The following is a 21125-nucleotide window of genomic DNA, read 5'->3' as shown; positions in this document are numbered from 1 at the left end:
GTCTCCCATATAATGTAGGTTCCCACGTCCATTCCTTTTCACTGTCTCAGTCTCTTATTTGCTTCCTTCATGGCCCTTAACAGAATAAAATCATTTTGTCTATTTTTTAAATGTTCTGCTCTAGAATGTAAGCCCATACAAGCAGGGATTGCTTTTATCTTGTTTGCATTGTCTCCTGAGTTCCTAGCCACAGTGCATAGCACATATATGTACAATCAATCTTAATTGAATGAATAAATGGTATGGTACTTTTAATTCTGTAAGTAATATTGAAAGGGATGTTAAAAGAAATAAATTGTACATTTGTTTTGTATGACTCCAAAGAGAAAATGAAACAGATTTTAGCTTAAGATGTAGAGTTTTCTATCCTGGATGGGAAACCGATATACTCAGCAATCTATAATAATAATAACGTAATATGCTAATTAGACCAAACAGCTGAACGAACTTCTGGATGTCATTCCGGACAAAGCCACGGTGACGATGGCCGAAGCAGAGGCAGTTAGAGGTGATCAGGCAGGCAGGCGAGTGGTTAGGGGCGATCAGGCAGGCAGGCGAGTGGTTAGGGGCGATCAGGCAGGCAGGCGAGTAATTAGGGGCGATCAGGCAGGCAGGCAGTCAGGCAGAGGGGTTAGGGGCGATCAGGCAGGCAGGCGAGCGGTTTGGGGCGATCAGGCAGGCAGGCAGGCGGGCAGTTAGGTGCCGGTGGTCCTGGGCTAAGGGACCGCCGCCGTGCGCCCCCGTTCCCCTTGTGCATAAATTTTGTGCACGGGGCCTCTAGTCACATTATAAGGGCATGTGTAGCTTGAACGTGTGCTGGTCATATTTTAATGAGGGCTTTAAGTGAACTGTTGTTTTCTTTCCTGTATTTGTAAATTACTGAGTAGTAAATATAAGAATCAGACAGTTGCTGATAAAAATATCACCATTATCGGTGAAGCTTAGATATGCAGCATCATAATAATTCACCCCAAATTAGTTTTGAAGTGTTTGTCATTTTCAGACAACTGCAGGTCTCCCTCAAGAGGACAGATCACTTACGATGTGAATGAGAGCAGACTAGAAACTGCTTTCTCTGTTTGCAGGCAGATCCAGGAACAGGAGAGAGCCGGGATGGGATTATGCCAGACATGCACCTTGTTTTTTCCTGATTTTAGCAATCAAATGTGTCCCTGTGAAGGAGAATTTCTTTAGAACAAGTGCATATTTCAATTTGGAAACATGAAACCGGGGGAATGGTGTTGTTCTTTCTCCCTCTATTTTTTTATTTAACAACTAATTTTTTAAATTTTTTTTTTTGAGGAACTGGATCAAGAGCTGAAAAGAGCAATAATCAAAAAAGATATGACCCCTGCCTTCATGGAGTTTGTACTATTGTGGAAATGTAGCAATATTCTGGAATGCCAATACTCTGTAATTGCCTAACAATATACTACTTGTCTTTTGGCTGATATACTTTAAAAATGTTGTGTTGATTTTTTTTAGGGGCAACTAAGTCCTAAATTTCTTATGTCTTTCCTCCTAGAGCTCTCCCCAGCCCCTCATCACAGAATATTGGCTATAAAAAATGAAATCCTTCCTTTTTACAAAGTATCTGTGGTTGCTTATTCATTGGGCAATCATTTCTTCTTCCCATCTACAGTTTACTGACTACAGTTTTAGATCTGTAGCCGTAATGATCTGAGTCCAGATAGTTGAAGGTTGTATTTTTGTTCCCCTTCTATATGCATAGCCAGAGTTTTGACTTTAATGACCAATTTTTATTTGGATTTTAAAGAAATAATTTGACTTAGTTATTGTTAGAAACAAAATAATAACCTATGCAACAGCAGCACTGTGGTAGAAAAAAGTATGTTTTTATATTAGTTTCTTGTTCTGGTGCTACATTTAAAAGTTGATCTGTTATTTAAAAATACTATGCGAGAACCTGTACTCTAGGTCTTCATATTAAACATGACCCCAAAAGGTGCTCAGAAAGATGGTATTTAATGAAAATTGAACATTAAAAAAAAATTTTTTTTTCTACTGCAAATGATTCAACCTCAGCTACTTTAAAAAGCCAATGGGCTTATTAAGCTCCTATTGTCTCTGAAGATTGAGTACTGTTTCTGAATATGTAAGAATAAGATCCTGTTTTGGATTTCATAGTCCCCTTAGCATTGCTGTTGCATTCTGTTATGTTAGAATGGAGAAGAGATAACTGTTATTAAAGTTCTTATCTCAAACATTTATGATAAACTAGAAATAGATAGTAGCAAAATAACACATTCAATTTTTAAACACAAAAGTTGTGGATTCATTACAGTTGACTTACTGAGTTATCAAACTTATTTGAATAAAAAAAGTGGGTAATTCATCTGATTACCTGAAATTAGACAGATGTCTACTTGGAATGTATTTTATTTGTTCTGTAGCTCTGAAGAAATATAAAGAAAAACTTGTGTCCAGAGCTTAATAAGCAAGAACTAAAAAATATTATTACCTGAACTGTACATTATATAACCTTGTTAAATATGTTTGTGTGTGGCCGAAACCGGTTTGGCTCAGTGGATGGAGCGTCCGCCTGCGGACTGAAAGGTCCCGGGTTCGATTCTGGTCAAGGGCATGTACCTGGGTTGCAGGCACGTCCCCGGTGGGGGATGTGCAGGAGGCGGCTGATCGATGTCTCTCTCTCATCGATGTTTCTGGCTCTCTGTCTCTCTCCCTTCCTCTCTGTAAAAAATCAATAAAACATATTTAAAAAAAAATATGTTTGTGTGTGCTAATAATTATGGTTAGCATAATTAATGATCTTTAACTGATAATTCATCTATCATTTATATTTTTTAATAGGTTTTACTGATTTCAGAGAGAGGAAAGGAGAGGGAGAGAGAGTGATGGGAATCATTGATCGGCCCCTACTGGGGATCGAGCCTGCAAGTCAGGCATGTGCCCTGACTGGGAATTGAACCTGGTTCATTGGTCGATGCTCAACTACTTAGCCACACCAGCCGGGCTGTATCTTAAGTTTTTAACATCTTATATGCAATACTACCAAGCTGTGGAATGAAATTGGAAACCATTTCAAAATGGGACATTTTCCTAGAGTATATATAGTATATATACTGATGAATCCTAGAGTGTGTTTTGTCTTACTTTAGTTTTGATGATATAAAGAAAGATATATTCTTAAGGTTTTTTGCTACAATTCTAGACAGGAATTTGGGTTCATTACAATGTAGTCCTCTTGGTTTTACTTAGAAGAAAAATATACTTCAACCCTTTTATATTAGTAAATTTAATATTTCATGTAGTTTTGGAACTCAAGGTAGTTCTAAGTACTTGTTAATATTATATTAATGGGAAACAATTCAAAAACTAGACATTTAAGTTTTTCGTTGTTGTTAAGGAAAAGTAACTGCACTAGAGTTATTCAGCTAGTAATTGATGCATTATGCTAGCATTTTCAGTACATCCCTTCTTTTTATTACAGAGCTCCACAGGATAAAAGAATACTTCTTGTGAATTGTCCGAATAAGAGTCTTTCACAGTCTTTTGAAAATCTTCTTGATGAACCAGCATATGGTTTAATACAAGTATGTTTCTTAAATCTGTATTATTAATCTGTTAATCTATCTTCATTATTTTATATACCCTGTACCTCTCAACTTTCTTAGTTACACAGAATGAGGCAAATGTCTCTTTGTAAACTTTATAAAACTGTTCGCTGTAATTTTATAGAAATAATAGTATGTTTTATATTGTTAGAAGCTTCCTTGGTTCTTAGTTACTCTCAAAGCATTTTTTTCCCTTTATAATACTGAAATAGCTTTCATTGATTAGGTGAAATATCATTGTGTAAGCTATTTTGAATTCATTAATGAGAAAATTAGGCAAAGATCTGGTTTGAATTAGTAGGTTCTAATTCCTCTTAAAATATTTGAGTATATTCTTGCATTTGGCTAAAAATGTGCACTTGACACAATAAAGTTAGTTTATTTTTCACTCAGATTTGTATGTAATCTAATGAAATGGTTGTTTGTCCATTCATTTACTCACTTATTCACTCAACAAATGTTTGAGTGCTTACTCTGTCCTGGATATTCTCTTGGTTCTTTTTTTTTTTTTAATTTAAATTTTTATTGATTTTAGAGAGAGAGGAAAGGAGAGAGAACATGCAACATCAATTAGTTGTTACACTTATTATGCATTTATCGGTTGATTTTTGTATGTTCCCTGGCCGGGGATCAAATCTACAACCTTGGCGTGTAGGGAAGATGCTCTAACCAACTAAGCTATCGGGTCAGGGCTCTTCTTGGTTTGAAGTTAAACAAGATAAGTAAGGAAGACAAGAGAGCTAACCACTGATTAAAATAAAAAGTGAGGGCCCTGGCTGGGTGGCTTAGTTGATTGGAGCATTGTCCCATACACCAAAAGGTTGCAGGTTCGATTTTCAGGGCATATACCTAGGCTGTGGGTTTGATGTCTGGTTGGGGTGGGTACAGGGAGTCAACCAACCAATGTTTCTCACATCAATGTTTCTCTTTTTCTCTCCCCTACCCTCTCTAAAAATCAACTAAAACGTATCCTCATGTGAGGATTAAAGAAAAGTGAGGGAACAGATTTTCTTACTGTGATTAAATAATCAATAAAGATTGACTTTAAAGAAGTAACAATTTTTGCTAACTATGAGTAATCAGGCATTTTGGGATTTAGAAGTAACCCTAGCAGTAGAAAAACCTTTTGCTGTTTTTTTAGGCACAGCACTGCCCAGAACGAATTATTTTTCTTGGCATGATTTACTAGTCATATAATTAGATTAAAATATCAGCTAATATGTAAGTATTGTGAGCTTTTAAACTTAGCTACCAAATATTTTGTGTTAGGCTAGTGTGGTACTGCACGCTTCAGAAATACATAATGTTCTTTTGTGAAGGCAGGACTGCTAGACAGAAGAAAGCTGTTGTGGGCCACTCACCAATGGAAAGTAAGCACTGCATATGTTTCTGATGTGCAGATTGAATGAAGCCTGCAAATCATTTTTTGCCTGTAATTCAATCAGTAGCATTAATTTCCCATTTAATATACTATATTAACCAAATGAAAAGATTGGCTTAGAAAATTAAATTTTTTCTCCTCGGAAAAAAATAGTATTTTAAGATAATCTTAGACTACTCTGTTTTAGTGCTGATTTCCCATCATGAGGTATTTATATTTTTCATTTGAATTAATGCTAATATTTTTCTTTCTACTACATAGAAAATTAAAAAGGATCCTTATACAGCAACTATGGTAGGATTTTCCAAAGTCACAAACTACATTTTTGATAGTTTGAGAGGCAGCGATCCCTCTACACATCAGCGACCACCTTCAGAAATGGCAGATTTTCTTAGTGATGCTATTCCAGGTTTAAAAATAAATCAACAAGAAGAACCGGGATTTGAAGTCATCACAAGAGTGAGTGGAGATTTATATTAATATAGCTCTTATATTTTGACCAGAGGAATGTTTTTAAACATGTATGAATGCTATATAAATAGAAACTCAATTTTAGTTTTATCTGCCTCTTTCTCATAATCCTTTCTTGTAACTTTCTGCTAACATATTTAAGAACTGACACTTGTCTTGCCACCAAATTGTTCTTCATCGATTACTACATATTCTTTCTGTTCATTAATGTTGGATCTCTTTTTTTTTTTTGGTTACCTTTCTTTACTGTTATAATTGTGTTATTAGTTATTGTTGTTAATCTCTTAACTGCACCTAATTTAGAAATTGAACTTTATCATTGGTATGTAAGTAAAGGGAAAAACAGTATATATAGGGTTCAGTACTATCCACGATTTCAGGCATCCACCACATGGAAACTATCCCCTACAGAAAAGGGAGGGAATATTATATACTGAAAACTATGCCAGTGAGTTTAGGTATTCAAAATATTTTTAAAAACAAACCCAAATACTAGTAGTACCCTGCAAAGTAATTCTGACAATTCATGTTTAATATCATTTAACTTTTCTACATATGAGTCATTAGAGTTGTAACTACAAAATTTTCCTTTCCTAGCAATAGCCTCTAAATTTATGGGTCCACCCCAGAGTGTTCCTAAAAGATCTCTTTCGGTCTATAATGCCTCCTGGAAATAAAACTTCTTTGCCTGAAGAAGCAGATTTTTTTCAAAGCTCTAGTTACTTCTGGTGACCTTTTCATAAACTGCTTTAGCCACTTGTGCCCCTTTTGTATATTCAGTTTCATCTGAACACTGCAAGACCCTTTGACCATTCCTAAGTTGAAAGCTTGTTTTGAATCCAGTTTGAGGGCCCCACTTAACACTTTGAGAGCTTATCTACTGTGGGTAATTTCAGCCAGCCGGGCAGCTCTGCCTCAGCTTAGTATTTATTATACCCATCTCCTTGTGAACAAATTTGATCTAACTCTTTCTAGTCATTAATCTGAAATCACATGCTGTAATAAATTCTGCTCCTCCAACCAAAGCCCAATCTTCATACAGTGGGATACTTTTTAAAGAAAGTTTCTTAAATCTTACTAAGGTGTTTTCCATGAACATACATAAGGCCACTCCATCCTCTGGGGTTCCTAGTACTTTTATTGCTTTCAGATCAGATCCTGAGGAGAAAGTTAACACCCAAGAAGTCATTCTTTGTACTTGGATTGTTCATAGGGAGAAAAGCCAATGCCATTGTCTTCCTTCTGAAGGTCACTAGATTCCCCCAGGAAACAGTGGAAGTTTTCTTTTTATTTCTTCCACATGGAAGCCACAAGATGTACTATAAAGTGACAAACCCATTTGATGTAGCAATTTTGTCCTTAGAGAATAGATGATGTTTACAAAAGAATTCTTGCCATTTCCTGTTTGGACTCCATTCCTCTTTGCAAGCTGCTTTCTCTTACTGGAATGATCTGATTACCTTTTAATAATAATGAACAGATTGCTTGTTTCATTGAGTGGACAGCAGTGAATAGTGACCCTAGGCAGTGGTAGGCAAACTGCGGCTTGCGAGCTGCAGTTTGCCGACCACGGCCCTAGGGTATTGCTTCTAGTTCTGTTCCAGAGGCACCAGTCAAGACACTACTACTATAAGGTTTTTATTCTCATGGGAATCTTTTCTTTTTAAAATAATATGGACTTTGGACCTGAATTATGGCCAATCTTTACATATCTGCGCAACAACACTTTTGAATTTGCTACAGTGCTAGGCTGCACATAGTTAGAACATTATAAATATCTAAATTGTGGTACTTAATTAAAGGGCTTATATTGTAAATGGCATTTTTAAATTACCAACATCCGTTAATTGAATTAAAAACTGTAGAAAATACCAAGTGGAGCTAATGAATCAGTTCTGAGAGCTACAAATTTTAGTTTGGAAGAAAAACTAATTTTAGAATATGATTAATGGAATAATACTGTTTTTTAATAATATAGCATACCATTTAGTGTGAAGGGTCTGTTATAGGAATTTACATGTTAACTGTTCTGCACTTACATAATTGAAACCCAAAATAGCAAATGTTTTTCCATCCTGAATTTATAACCCAATTATTTGTATGTTTAGTAGGAGGAAAAATGTATGGAATGTTAACTATTTAGTTCATAAACTAAATATTGGAAAACAAGGGAAGATATTAAAAATGTTAGGACATTTCTGAGTAATCATATTTTAGATTAAGTTTCTATTACCATGATTTCATTTCACTGGTTAAAGGTATACTTTTTATTGGTTATCTTATTTTAGATTGATTTGGGAGAACGACCTGTTGTTCAAAGGAGAGAGCCAGTATCACTGGAAGAATGGACTAAGAACATTGATTCCGAAGGAAGAATTTTAAATGTAGATAATATGAAGCAGATGATATTTCGAGGGGTAAATACTTTAATATGGATTGTATTTTAAACTGCTGGTGTTCAAGATTTTCTTTTTTCGGGGAGGGGAAGGGAATGAATTCCTTTTTGATGAATGATGCTTTAAAAGTGTTGTAGGACAGAGTTAGATGCTTGTGATGTTCCTGATGTCAGGTGGTATACCAGTATGCCTAGGGAAAGATATTTTTCCTTACTTCAGATGTGATGGGTTATGTGAAGAAGACATGTATATGCCCCAGTGGTAGTTGTGTTATCCAGTAATGATTTAGTTTTGAAAGACTAAACAGCCCCACTGTCTGCTATGCAGTCTGTTGTATATACTCTGCATTATTTAAGCTTTCTGGCAGCTGTTTATATCTTGAGAATCCAGAAGTCAAAAACAAGATTGTATTTACTGAATTGAGCTATTTTTATGTATAAAACTCAAATATTAGTCTTTCTGTTTATTTAAATGCAAGCTTTGTGAACTTAAAGTACTGCATTCTTTTTTTACAAATGTGTTTAATATGCATGTTTTCTTCAGGGACTCAGTCATGCACTGAGAAAGCAAGTATGGAAATTTCTTCTGGGTTACTTTCCTTGGGACAGTACCAAGGAGGAAAGAACTCAATTACAAAAACAAAAAACGTAAGTAATTGTCTTTTGTATGTTCATCAAAGAAATTCAGGTAACTCACCCATAGAAATTAATAAAGGGTTTTTATTTATTATTATTATTTTAAAATATTTTTATTGATTTCAGAGAGGAAGAGGGAGAGAGAGATAGAAACATCAATTATGAGAATCATTGATCAGCTGCCTCCTGCATGCCCCCTACTGGGGATCCAGCCTGTGACTTGGGCATGTGCCTGACTGATCCGTGACCTGGTTCATAGATTGATGCTCAACCACTGAGCCACTCTGGCTGGGCAGTAAAGGGTTTTTAGATGACTATTTAGGATATGTAGACTAGGATATGGGAAAGTCATTTTATTTTTATCTTTTTAATTTAAAAATTATGCCCACCAGTGCAGGAGTATGAGGGAGTCCACAGATTGTGTTTGGAGGTATCTTTGAGCTCACTGAGTAGACACCATGAGCAAAATTTACTCTCTTGAGTAAAAAACAAACAAACTATGGACAAGAAATTATCATTGAAATTAAATGAAGGCAGATATATCCAAGGAATATTGCAGGGATTTGATCCCTTTATGAATCTTGTGATAGATGAATGTGTGGAGATGGCAACTAGTGGGCAACAGAACAATATTGGAACATGGTAATACGAGGAAATAGTATCATCATGTTAAAAGCCTTGGAGAGTATAAAGAATGGCTGTGTTCAGCAGAGAAATCAGTTGCTTCTACATGTCCCCTCTCCACAGCACCTGTTTTACTATAATATAAAAATTGGGTTGTATGCATTTTCATAGTGAACTTTTATTATAAACTTTGTGGTAGTAAAAAAATATATTATGAATGCCATAGTTATTTCAAACCAGAAACATTTATTAGACCTTGTTATGTACAAATATTTTGAATACTTGAAAAATAACTAATTAGATTTGGATTTTAAAATTCCTCGTTTATCTAGATTTATTTTTGTTATTTATTATGAGATTATAAAATAGCTCATAAAAAGTGTATTTGCTATTTAGGTTAATTACTTTTAATTAATTTTTCTGTGCTCTTGTAATGTAACATAAACTGGTCTTTCATTTTTTTTTGGAAGAGTGTTTCTATTTTTAAATAATCTCCCAGATTTGAAAAGAAACACAGAACAACTTTCTAGGTACACTCTTATTATTAGTTCATCAGTCTAGCCTTTAATTTAAAGCTCACTCCTAATCATTATGTGCATATTCAAACTCTCAAACAATTCTTTTCAACTTTTTTGCCAGTTTTCGTAAGACATTTTTACATTAACAAGCTTATGTAGTAAACTTGTCACATTTTAAAAAGTCTGTAGATTTGTATTTGTAATTACTCAGAAACTTTCATGGTTAAATACTTAATGACTGGAATAATTTTAGGTATGATATTAGGGATTAAGATAAATGTTTCCTTACAATCATACCTAAATTATTCTAGTAGTTTAAGCAAAATTTATGACATGTATAAGGTTGTTTTATTTTTCCTTTGTTTTCATAACTTTAAACATTTCAGTACCATTTATAAACTTGCATCTCACTAGCATTATAAATGCTTTGATAAAATGTTTGTAGAAAAGCTCAATTAAAATTTTTAAATAAAATGTTCAAAGTAAGCTGTTTTTGGTGTAAAATTGTTTTCTATAGTGATGAATACTTCAGGATGAAACTACAGTGGAAATCTGTCAGCGAGGAACAAGAGAAGAGAAATTCGAGGTTAAGAGATTATAGAAGTCTTATTGGTAATTTTTTCTTAATTTTGGAAGTGCACGAGAAAGGTTTACATTAAAATCTTGATAAGATTTAAGAAATGAATATTTATGTTATAGAATTGGGACTCAAAAGAGAAATCAGAATTCAAGAATACATTAGAATGTGTTTACTATTCTTTTTAAAAATATATATATTTTATTGATTTCAATAAAGGAAGGGAGAGGGAGAGAGCTATAGAAACATCAGTGATGAGAGAGAATCATTGATTGGTTGCCTCATGCACACCCCCCACTGGGATTGAGTTGGCAGACCAGGAATCAAACCGCGACCTCCTGGTTCATAGATCAACACTCAACTACTGAGCCACGCCAGCCCGGCAGTGTTTACTATTGGTTTTTCCTTTTCAAATAGCTATATGAAGTTAGTATATTTATAAATACTGATGTATTTTATATTTTAATTTCAAAATGTGAATTAGTAAAAACAGTATTTAACTTTACTTGCTTGTTGAGTTAAAATTATTGTCTTATTTTAAAAAGTTTGTTTATTATGAAAAATTAGGAACTGTAGATGAACAAAGAAAAAATTAAAATTAGTTTGTTCCTGTCATCCAGAGATAACTGTTTAAATAGGCTTTGGTTTATATCCCTCCAGATCTCCTCTAAATATGAATATATTTAATTTTTCATTAAATGACTCCAGATAGATAGAAAATTTTGGTCAATTTTTGCAAATTGAATAACTATTAACCTAAAAAGGAGATGAATGATAGAATTTTATATTAAGAGAATTAGATTTATTTTTAAATAGTGAATACTGGGTTGTGTGACTCTTATGATAAAGGCCAGGTTGGAAACGTTATTGAAGGAATGCATAGCTATAGCTGTACAAGAATTTTTTTGATAATCATGATATTTTAAACATTCCCATATTCATTCAATATTTACTTAGTGCCTATTATGTAGTAGGTTCTCCTAGGCATTGGGGATAAATCAGGGAACAAAATAAAATTCTTTAAGTAGCTTTTGTTCCTGTGGGGAAGAACAGACAGTAAGTAAGATAAGAAGTAACATATGTGGTATGTTAGTGATAAGTGCTAAAATAGAAAAAAAGGCAGGAAAGATGGTTAGGAATTTTATGTGTTGTGTTATTTTAACTTGGGTGATCAGAGGCGGCTCTTCTTGAAAAGGTGATATTTGAGTGGAAACTTGAAAAAGGGGATTGGTGAACTATGTAGGTACCTAGGTGAAGGGCAGTCCAAGCAGGAAGAAGCATGTGTTAGACTTGTTTCCATCCCAGGGTCTTGATGTTTGAAGTACAGTGGAGAGGTGAGGGTGGCTGGAGTGAGTTGGGTAGAGTATAGAAACTGATGAGGTCAGAGAAGAAATGATGGATGTGGTAGAAGATAACGTGTTGGATGCTTGAGAAGAGAGGAGAAGTTGTACAGTAGTTACATGAATACGAAGAGGATGAATGGTAAGAAAGGTTAGTGATGGTGAATGTAAAATGGGATTAGTCGGCATGGTTGTGTTCTTCAGTCTTAAATTTTTAGCTACATCAAGTTGGACGGAGAGTTGGATTTATTTTTAACTTAAGTACTCATTGTCTTTCTAGAAATAGTTTCTAGAAATACTTTCCTTATGAAATAGAATTTTTTTAATTTATTTTTTTTAGTATTCTGCTTGGCAGAAATATACAAGAGGAAAAAGTACAAATAACTTTACTGTGTTTGAAACACCTGTTAAGTCAGATAATCTGTATTGGCATTATGACTATGTAAATTGTGCTTAAGTTAATAAAAAACTCATTATGTACCACTTTATCAACTGTAATATGAGACTGAAATATTTTGACATTTTAAATGAAATTTTACATTTATAGCATTTTTTGTATTGCTATTTCTTATTTCACAATTCTATAGATATATACTTCCTTATTAAATCTCATGTAGTATAACAGAAAGTTAGAATATTGATCTAATACTTTCTAAAAATGTTCTTTCAGAACCTAAACTGGTCATCTTCTATTGTTAGATTCTACTCTGTTATATAATATGCTCCCATTTCTCCACAACTTTTAAACAGAATTGGTTATAAAGTACATTTATCATTTTGAGTTTTAAAAATTTCCAATTTACTGAGGGATTTAGGTTAGAGAAATGCTCTTTTTATTTTTTTTTATTTTTTTATTTTTTTAAAAATATATTTTATTGATTTTTTACAGAGAGGAAGAGAGAGGGATAGAGAGTTAGAAACATCGATGAGAGAGAAACATCGACCAGCTGCCTCCTGCACATCCCCTACCGGGGGTGTGCCCGCAACCAACGTACATGCCCTTGACCGGAATCGAACCTGGGACCTTTCAGTTCGCAGGCCGACGCTCTATCCACTGAGCCAAACCGGTTTCGGCGAGAAATGCTCTTTTTAGTTGTAAAGTCTTTCCCAAGATGCGTTTAATAGGTTCGTGAATTGAATTGTCAGTATAACTTGGGATACTCTTGTGGTGATGTTTCCAAATCTGTTTTGAATGTTATGAAATCATTTCCAGTAAAATGTGGATTTTCATTTTTTCAAAATTAAAATAAATTGCTTATACTAACATATAGACTGAATAATGTACATATGAGAATAAGGAAGTAATTTGTCCTGAAGATGATTATGGAACATGGTGAAGAAATTGATACTACTTCTCATAATTAATGAAGCAGATATGAATGAAACAAATCTCTTTGATTACACTTGATTGCATAGTAGCTTTTTTCATTACTATTTTCAAATAATACTGCCTAATTACAAGCATCATGACTGGCATTTTTATTGCTAACTAATGTGAATTACTACCTAGTGTTGCTTTTAATTAATGGGAAATATTGTCTATTATTCAATTAAAAGATTTCTGTGTTTAGATAAAAATATTTAAAAACATACTCATGGATAGGTAAACTGATTTTTGAAAATGATTCCAAAATGCTACTTTATTGCATATCTGAAATGGAATTTGATTACTTATTTTCATTAAGTAAAGTCTTGGCAAGAGAGTAAAGTTAATAGCAATAAAAATAATCCTGTACTTATAAGATGTGAGCTTTATAAAAATCTGTTTTTCGAAATGTTTTCATATATGTGATTTTCCTCCTCAGAAAAAGATGTTAACAGAACAGATCGAACAAACAAATTTTATGAAGGCCAAGATAATCCAGGGTTGATTTTGCTTCATGACATTTTGATGACCTACTGTATGTATGATTTTGATTTAGGTAAGTTCTACTCTAATATTCTAATTTAAAAAGATTTAGAATATTGATCTAATACATTTAAAAAATGTTCTTACAGAACCTAAACTGGTCATCTTCTATTGTTAGATTCTACCCTATTGTATAATAACTTTCCCATTTCTTCACAAGTATTGATTTGAGCATTTTTAATACTGGCATTGCTCAGTGGTTTAGCATCAACCTATGAACCAGGAGATGAGGGTTTCATTCCTGGTCAGGGCATGTGCCTGGGTTGTGGGCTCGATCTCTAGTATGGGGCATGCGGGGGGTGGTTGATCAATGACACTCTCTCATTGTTGTTTCTATCTATCTCCTCCCTTTCTGAAATCAATAAGAAAATATTTAAAGAAAATAGAATTTCAATTTACTAACCTGTTAGATATATGTATCTAATAGTTCTGTGGCCTAATTTTTATAGGGATTGTTCTACAGGCACTGGAAACTTACAAGGCTATGGCTCCCAAATTGTGCACTGAGGAGCACTGTGTTGTCTTAGCAAATTCATGGGGACAACGTGGGATATTTTAAACTTTTCAGGGAAATATAGTGACATCTATAGGCCACAGCTTAACTACTAGCTGAAACAGGGTTTCAAATTAGATCACCACATTACTTCTGATGAGTTACATATATGTGTGTGTGTGTGTGTGTGTGTGTGTGTGTGTGTGTATGTATATATATATATATATATATATATATAAAGATTTTTTAAAATTGATTTTTAGAGAGAAGAAGGGAGAGGGAGAGAAACATCACTGTGAGAGGGAAACATCAATCAGCTGCCTCCTGCATGTCCCCTACAGGGGATGGAGCCTGTAACCCAGGCATGTACTCTTGACTGGGAATTGAACCAGCAGCCTTTCCGTGCATATGACGATGCCCAACTGAGCCACACCAGCCAGGGCTGAAGTTATATCTTTGTTAAGCCGTGTTTTTGGCCTTGGCTGTGATAAGCAGTACTGGTGAAAATAGATTAGGAACAGGAATGAGGTTGGCGGTATCCAATTGGATTTCAAGGTTTGAGAAGTGGTGTAATGCCCAACAGATGCTAAGGTCATAGGGCATAAATACTTAGGTTGTTTGGATCTAACTACTTAATAAATGGAAATGTTAGTTGTTTCTTTGAGCCATGGGGTACCTTGGAAAAATTTACTGAGATATTAAGGGTTCTGTGAAGTGAGAAAGTTTTGGAACCTTTGTTTGATATGCTTTCTCCCTTATTAAGGAATGTATTAATTTGATAGACAGGCAGTGCTGATAACTCTGTAGGGGCATGTAGAACTTTACTTTCTTTTCTTGGTAAGGGACTGCATGCCCTATAGAGTTATCAGCACTGCTTGTCTAATACAGTTTCAAAAATGGGTTGAAAACACTGGTACTGTAGGTCAGAGTTGGGGATTGCATGGGGAAGAGATGCTAAGGAATAGATAACCTAAGAAACGAATATATTAAGGGGCAAGTGAACTTGAGCTATTTCTTAAAAGACCAACAAATTCCCTAAGCATCAACCTTTAAATAAGTTTAAGCAATGGGAAATTTCTGAGTATACCTACCAAGAGAGGGATTCCAAGTAGAGAATAGTAGAAATAGATATTTTCCAGATTACTTTAATATAGCTAGAAACATCTTTTGGAGAAGGTAATTGGATATTTGGCATGTTAAACCCAAATGAACCTTGAATTATGGGTACATTTTATTCACCATTTGTATCTATGTGAATTCCTCCTGGCTTCTTATATGTATACTAGAGGCCCGGTGCACGAAATTTGTGCATGGGTGGGGGGTCCCCTCAGCCCAGCCTGCACCCTCTCTAATCTGGGACCTCTTGGGTGATGTCCAGCTGATGGTTTAGGCCCGATCCTAGGGATCGGGCCTAAACTGCCATTCGGACATCCCTCTCCCAATCCTGGACCACTGGCTCCTAATTGCTCACCTGCCTGCCTGCCTGGTCGCTCCTAACTGCCCCCACCCCCCGCTGGCCTGATCTCCCCTCACTGCCTCTGTGTGCCGGCCTGGTTGCCCCTAACTACCCAATCCTGCCGGCCAAGTCACCCCAAACTGCCCCCTTCCTGCCGGCCTGGTCGCCCCTAACTGCCCCCCCCCACACACTGGCCTGGTTGCTCCCAACTAACCCCCCCCCCCCCACTGGCCTAGTTGCCCCTCACTGCCTCCCCTGCCAGCCTAATCACCCCTTACTGCCCCCTCTACTGGCCTGGTAGCCCCCAACTGCCCCCCTCTGCTGGCCTGGTCGCCCCTAACTGCCCCCCTGCCAGTCTGGTTGCCCCCAACTCCCCTCCACCCCCCGACGGCCTGGTTGCTCCTCACGGCCCGCCTGCCGGCCTGGTTGCCCCACACAGCCTGCTGTTCAGTCCCTCACTAACCACCCCCTGCTGGTCTGGTCGTCCCACGCCGCCTGCTTGTTCAGTCGTTTGGTCGTCCCTCACTAACCCCCCTGCAGGCCTGGTCGTAGGCAGCCATCTTGTTAGGGCATGAGGGTTAATTTGCATATTACCTCTTTATTATATAGGATTAGGGAAAGATATAAACACTTTATGGATCTTTGAGGCATTGGCCCATTTGGTGACAATAAGTTGAAAATCACAGATTTCTCTTTAAATTTTCACCAGTCTGTCACACTTATAATGTGTCTCAGCTTGGATCATTGAAGAAATATCAGTAGAGTGCTTTTCAGGTTATAGAGTGCTGTCATACTTGATTTAGATATAGATTTGGATTCTAATAGCAGCCTTTTGAAGAAGTGGGAAAGTAATGCCTACTTTAGGCATAAGGTTATAGTGGTTTGGAGAGTGATTCAAGTTTGCACAAGTAGTAAATATTGGACTGGTGGGGGTGGAAACTCAGATCTTTCAGGCTGGATTTCTTGCCAGTATACATTCAGCACCCTGGCCCTTTGCCAGCTTGGTTTCTGTTACCACTGTAGGGAAGGGAATAGGACCATATTCCTAGGGAGTAAGAGGCATTGCCTCAAACTCTCAGGTAGGAATTTTGAGGTAGGAATTTATTCATATTCTCAGAAAGAATTCCTGAATGCTCAGATTGTTTTCAGGGCATAGGCCCAGACCAGCTAACTGCATAAATTGCTCTTTTAGTTTGTTTGTATTAACCCCACATTCTTTCTAGTCAAATACTTAAGTTATCTGAAACATAAGCAAGCTTTCCATGAAGAACTCTGGCCTTGTGAGAAGCCAAGGTAGTTTTCATAAAGCAGTGGGCCAAATTTCTTGCCTTTTACTCATAGCAAAGGAACTTGGGCTGCATGTTCTTATAGGTGATTCTGTCATATTTAGTTAATTTAACTTATTAGCCCATAGACGAGGTAGGTATAAAGTTTATTTGTGTTGAATATAATCTTAGTAGAGGCACTGGGGGTGGGGTGGGGGGGGGGGGGGTTGCCTCAGCCCAGCCTGCACCCTCTCCAATCTGGGACTGCTGGCTGCCAGCCGCTCGCCTGCCTGCCTGCCTGATCACCCCCTAACCACTCCCCTGCCAGCCTGATCGACACCTAACTGCTCCCCTGCCTGCCCAATCGCCCCCAACTGCCCTCCCCTGCTGGCCATCTTGTGGCTTTGGGTGCCGCCATCTTTGAGGGTGTGACAGTCAATTAGCATATTCCTTTCTTATAGGCTGTGGGTGCCACCATCTTTGCGATGGCATGAGGGTCAATTAGCATATTCCCTCTTTATTAGATAGGATTAATAGTAAGGAAGGAGACAAAAATGATCAAAAGCAGACAGAAGACAAACATTACAAAAGCAGTTAGAAAAACTCAAGGAGGACTGAATTTTAGTTCAAAGACCCCACACCTAGGGCATATCAGGTATCTGTTTTATAGAGTATGTTCATAATTATGATCCTGAATAACCAATAAGTGAAATTATGCTGTATATAAGAAATCAGGGAGTGTCTAATTTAAAAAAATGATTTCCAACTCCTAAGATTATTTAAAATTCGATACTCAAAGGCAGCGGTTCTCAACCTTCCTAATGCGGCGACCCTTTAATACAGTTCCTCATGTTGTGGTGACCCCCAACCATAAAATTATTTTCGTTGCTACTTCATAACTGTAATTTTCCTACTGTTATGAATCGTAATGTAAATATCTGATATGCAGGATGTATTTTCATTGTTACAAATTGAACATAATTAAAGCATAGTGATTAATCACAAAAACAATATGTAATTATATATGTGTTTTCTGATGGTCTTAGGTGATCCCTGTGAAAGGGTCGTTCGACCCCCAAAGGGGTCGCGACCCACAGGTTGAGAACCGCTGCTATAAGGGTTAAAGTTCAGTTGACCTGGAAAATTAAGGTAGATGTAGATGAAATGTTATCAGTGTGAGAGTATACGCTAGGGTAGTAAGGATATCATTTCTCACACCTCTTCACTGAAACAGTTGCTATGTAAATAATTTCAGGGAACTACTTTAGAAATTGTAGTAGTGCTGATTAAGATGTGCATCAGTCAGCACTAGTGAAGGCTCTGAGTGTTTCTGAATGCTAATTTAAACAGCCTTAGTCTTTCTTTAATTAAAAGGAATTTGTAAATTAATTCCACCCCCGCAACTCATGGCATATCCCAACTAACATCATGTATAAAATGAAATAGATTACAAGCAACTAGAACACAAAGATTAACTTGCTTCAGCTAAGACTTACAGAAGAAATATGGTAGTGATGCCTTACGAAAGCTGAAGATTTAAAGGATTAAATTGGCTTTTAAAAAATTTTTATTATACCTTTATAATAAAGCATTACCTCCCCCCCTCCAGTGTAAGGGTGCTTTATAAATCTTTTGGATAGTACACTTTGAAATATTTTATTATAGACCACATGCAGTCAGTAAGACCCAGTAAAGTAAGTACTCTTTTGCACTTTGTTGAATTCAGATCAAATTTCTTTCATGCTTTAATTCGTTTAACCTTTATATTTGACATTGCTTTCACTATGTCAGTGCCATGTAGGAAAATTTTGGTGATAACAATTTAATCTTCCTTTCAACCTACTTACTCTTTTTTTTTTTTTTAGAAGTGCTGTATTAGTCAGAGTTTGTCAGAAAAACAACCATTAAGATTAGATGTGTTTGCCCCGCTCCTTCACTGCTCCCCCCACCCCCGCAACACACACACACACACACAAACCAGAAAAAGCAAAAAAGAAATCCCACAATTTGCTGTCTGCAAGCTAGAGATCAAGTTTGAAGGGCTGAGAGCTGTGGAGCAGTGGTGTAGATGCCTGAAGGCATGAGACCCAGGAACACAGGGCAGGATAAGATTGGATGTCCCAGCTCAAGCAACCAGGCAGAGCAAATTCAACCTTCCTTTATCTTTTTACTAGAGGCCTGTTGCACGAAATTTGTGCACGGGGGTGGGGGGGGGGGTCCCCGGGGGGTCCCCTCAGCCCAGCCTGCACCCTCTCCAATCCGGGACCCCTTGGGGGGATGTCCGACTGCTGTCGTTTCTCACTAACCCCCCTTTCCCCCCCTTGCTGGTCTGGTCGTCCCATGCAGCCTGCTTGTACACCGGCAGTCGGACATCCCTCTCACAATCCTGGACTGCTGGCTCCTAATCGCTCGCCTGCCTGCCTGGTCGTCCCTAACTGCGCCCCCCCCCCCCGTCAGCCTGATCTCCCCTCACTGCCTCTGTGTGCTGGCCTGGTCGCCCCTAACTACCCCATCCTGCCGGCCAGGTCGCCCCAAACTGCCCCCTTCCTGCCGGCCTGGTCGCCCCTAACTGCCCCCCCACACACACTGGCCTGGTTGCTCCCAACTACCCCCCCTCCCCCACTGGCCTAGTTGCCCCTCACTGCCTCCCCTGCCAGCCTAATCACCCCTTACTGCCCCCTCTGCTGGCCTGGTAGCCCCCAACTGCCCCCCTGCCAGTCTGGTTGCCCCCAACTCCCCCCCCCGACGGCCTGGTTGCCTCTCACGGCCCGCCTGCCGGCCTGGTTGCCCCACGCAGCCTGCTGTTCAGTTGTTTGGTCATCCCTCACTAACCCCCCTGCAGGCCTGGTCGTAGGCAGCCATCTTGTTAGGGCATGAGGGTTAATCTGCATATTATCTCTTTATTATATAGGATTCTATTCAGGCTCTCTCAATGGATTTGATTACGCCCACCCACATTGGGGAGGGCCATCTGCTTTAATCATTTCTCCAATTCAAACGCTAATCTCTTCTAGAAACACCTTCACAGACATTCCCAGAAATAATGTTTAACCAGACATCTGGGCATCCTGTGGCCCACTCAGGTTGATATAAAATTAATCATTGCAAGTGTTTGTTACTTTAAAAAAGCATCTGCAATAAATATGTAGAAATGTTTACATTTCGATATCATGTCACATGCCTTTTCTCTGGGACTTCTGTGAATGTCTTGGTAACTCCATTGGATGCCTGCCATGGGAACCCATGTGTTCTTTTGTGCTAAAGTGAGTAGAGTCATATTTTCCCACAGGGCATAGTGTATACATAGGTTGATAAAGACTAGCTACAGTAGTAGATGATAGGACAGAGGCTCTGAGCAGATGGAGCTAAATGTTTATTTTTTGGAGATCCTGAAGTGACCTGAGTGCCTCTTTGTTACACATTTAATCTGAGGGTTTTTTGTTTGTTTTTTAGAGTGGCTTATATGCTTCCTGGGTCATTTTAAAAAACATTTTCTTAAAAATAAGAGTGATGCAGAGTTGTATATCATTTCTAGCAGAAATACCATCTTCCCTTTTAAAATATATACTCTTCAGATGGCTTCAGTACACATAGATTTTTATGAATGTTAAAAATTTAAGCTTTGGATCTGTTTCCACAGACTTCCCAAGCTGCCATTGGGGAAAAAATTTCTTTGTATGAACTTAACCAAAGTTAAATGATAATACATATGTATGGGAAAAGGCTTAGAATGCGTTCTTGTCCCTTTGTTGGTTTAAGTATCTATGTCTTATCTGAAATTTAATTGTAAAACACTTAAGAAAATTGAGGGTTTTATAAGTTGGAACTAAAAAATAAGAAGCTTGACATATTTAAGTGAAAAGTAGAACTAAGACTTTTTGTTCATTTTTAAATAGGGAGCCTGATTCTTTAACTTTGCAATTTTTCTTTTAAGCAAAGGCTGTAATTAGTGTTATAACTGAAAAATTTTAACAGCATAAAGAGAAAGGTATTTAAAGTGGCAGTTTTAGGCACAACATATTGATTGGATTAAACCCAATTGCTAGCATTGCTTGGGAATAGAGTAACAGGAAAAGAAAGAAGACATAGATTTGTCTATTTAAAAGAGGTAGATAATTTTGTTGTGACTACTTTTATTTAGATTACCAATGATCTGCTTGCTAAAGCAGTTGGATCCTGTTTAGTGTGTATTTTACTTGGCTTATTCAGGGCAGCTTGGTACTGTTGACTCCTATTCTGGCCTGGCAACGTTCTTCCCCTTGACTTACAAAAATCTTCTCCCTTGATATTTTTTTCCTTTGACTATTCAATTTCTTTTGAGTATGTACTCTTTTTTTTTTTTTTTTTAATATATTGATTTTTTTACAGAGAGGAGGGGAGAGGGATAGAGAGTTAGAAACATCAATGAGAGAAAAACATCCATGATGAGAGAGAACTACTGATTGGCTGCCTCCTGCAAGTCCC

The 21125-nt window shown here is 37.2% G+C and overlaps 1 protein-coding gene and 2 pseudogenes across 2 annotated transcripts in view; 2 read left to right on the top strand and 1 right to left on the bottom strand.

The window, feature by feature from the left end:
* The window catches only part of TBC1D15 (TBC1 domain family member 15), a 65182-nt gene that overhangs the window by 31547 nt on the left and 12510 nt on the right, over positions 1-21125 (top strand). The window contains exons 6-12 of one of the 2 annotated variants that reach the window (XM_070409716.1): positions 3473-3575; positions 4916-4966; positions 5239-5436; positions 7737-7865; positions 8388-8491; positions 10139-10233; positions 13344-13460. In XM_070409716.1, the coding sequence (XP_070265817.1) occupies positions 3473-3575; positions 4916-4966; positions 5239-5436; positions 7737-7865; positions 8388-8491; positions 10139-10233; positions 13344-13460 (797 nt within the window). The remainder of the gene's footprint in view (positions 1-3472; positions 3576-4915; positions 4967-5238; positions 5437-7736; positions 7866-8387; positions 8492-10138; positions 10234-13343; positions 13461-21125) is intronic. The other variant, XM_070409717.1, reaches the window with a different exon arrangement.
* On the bottom strand, positions 5903-6864 carry LOC139005230 (ethylmalonyl-CoA decarboxylase pseudogene; annotated as a pseudogene).
* LOC139006899 (small nuclear ribonucleoprotein G pseudogene) lies at positions 8498-9353 on the top strand (annotated as a pseudogene).

Source organism: Myotis yumanensis, unplaced genomic scaffold (assembly GCF_028538775.1).
Source record: "Myotis yumanensis isolate MYYU_CA2020_CCGP unplaced genomic scaffold, mMyoYum1.0.hap1 SCAF_3, whole genome shotgun sequence".
NCBI lineage: Eukaryota > Metazoa > Chordata > Mammalia > Chiroptera > Vespertilionidae > Myotis > Myotis yumanensis.
Note: the sequence above shows the minus strand (reverse complement) of the source record. Positions and strands in the feature narration are given on the sequence as shown.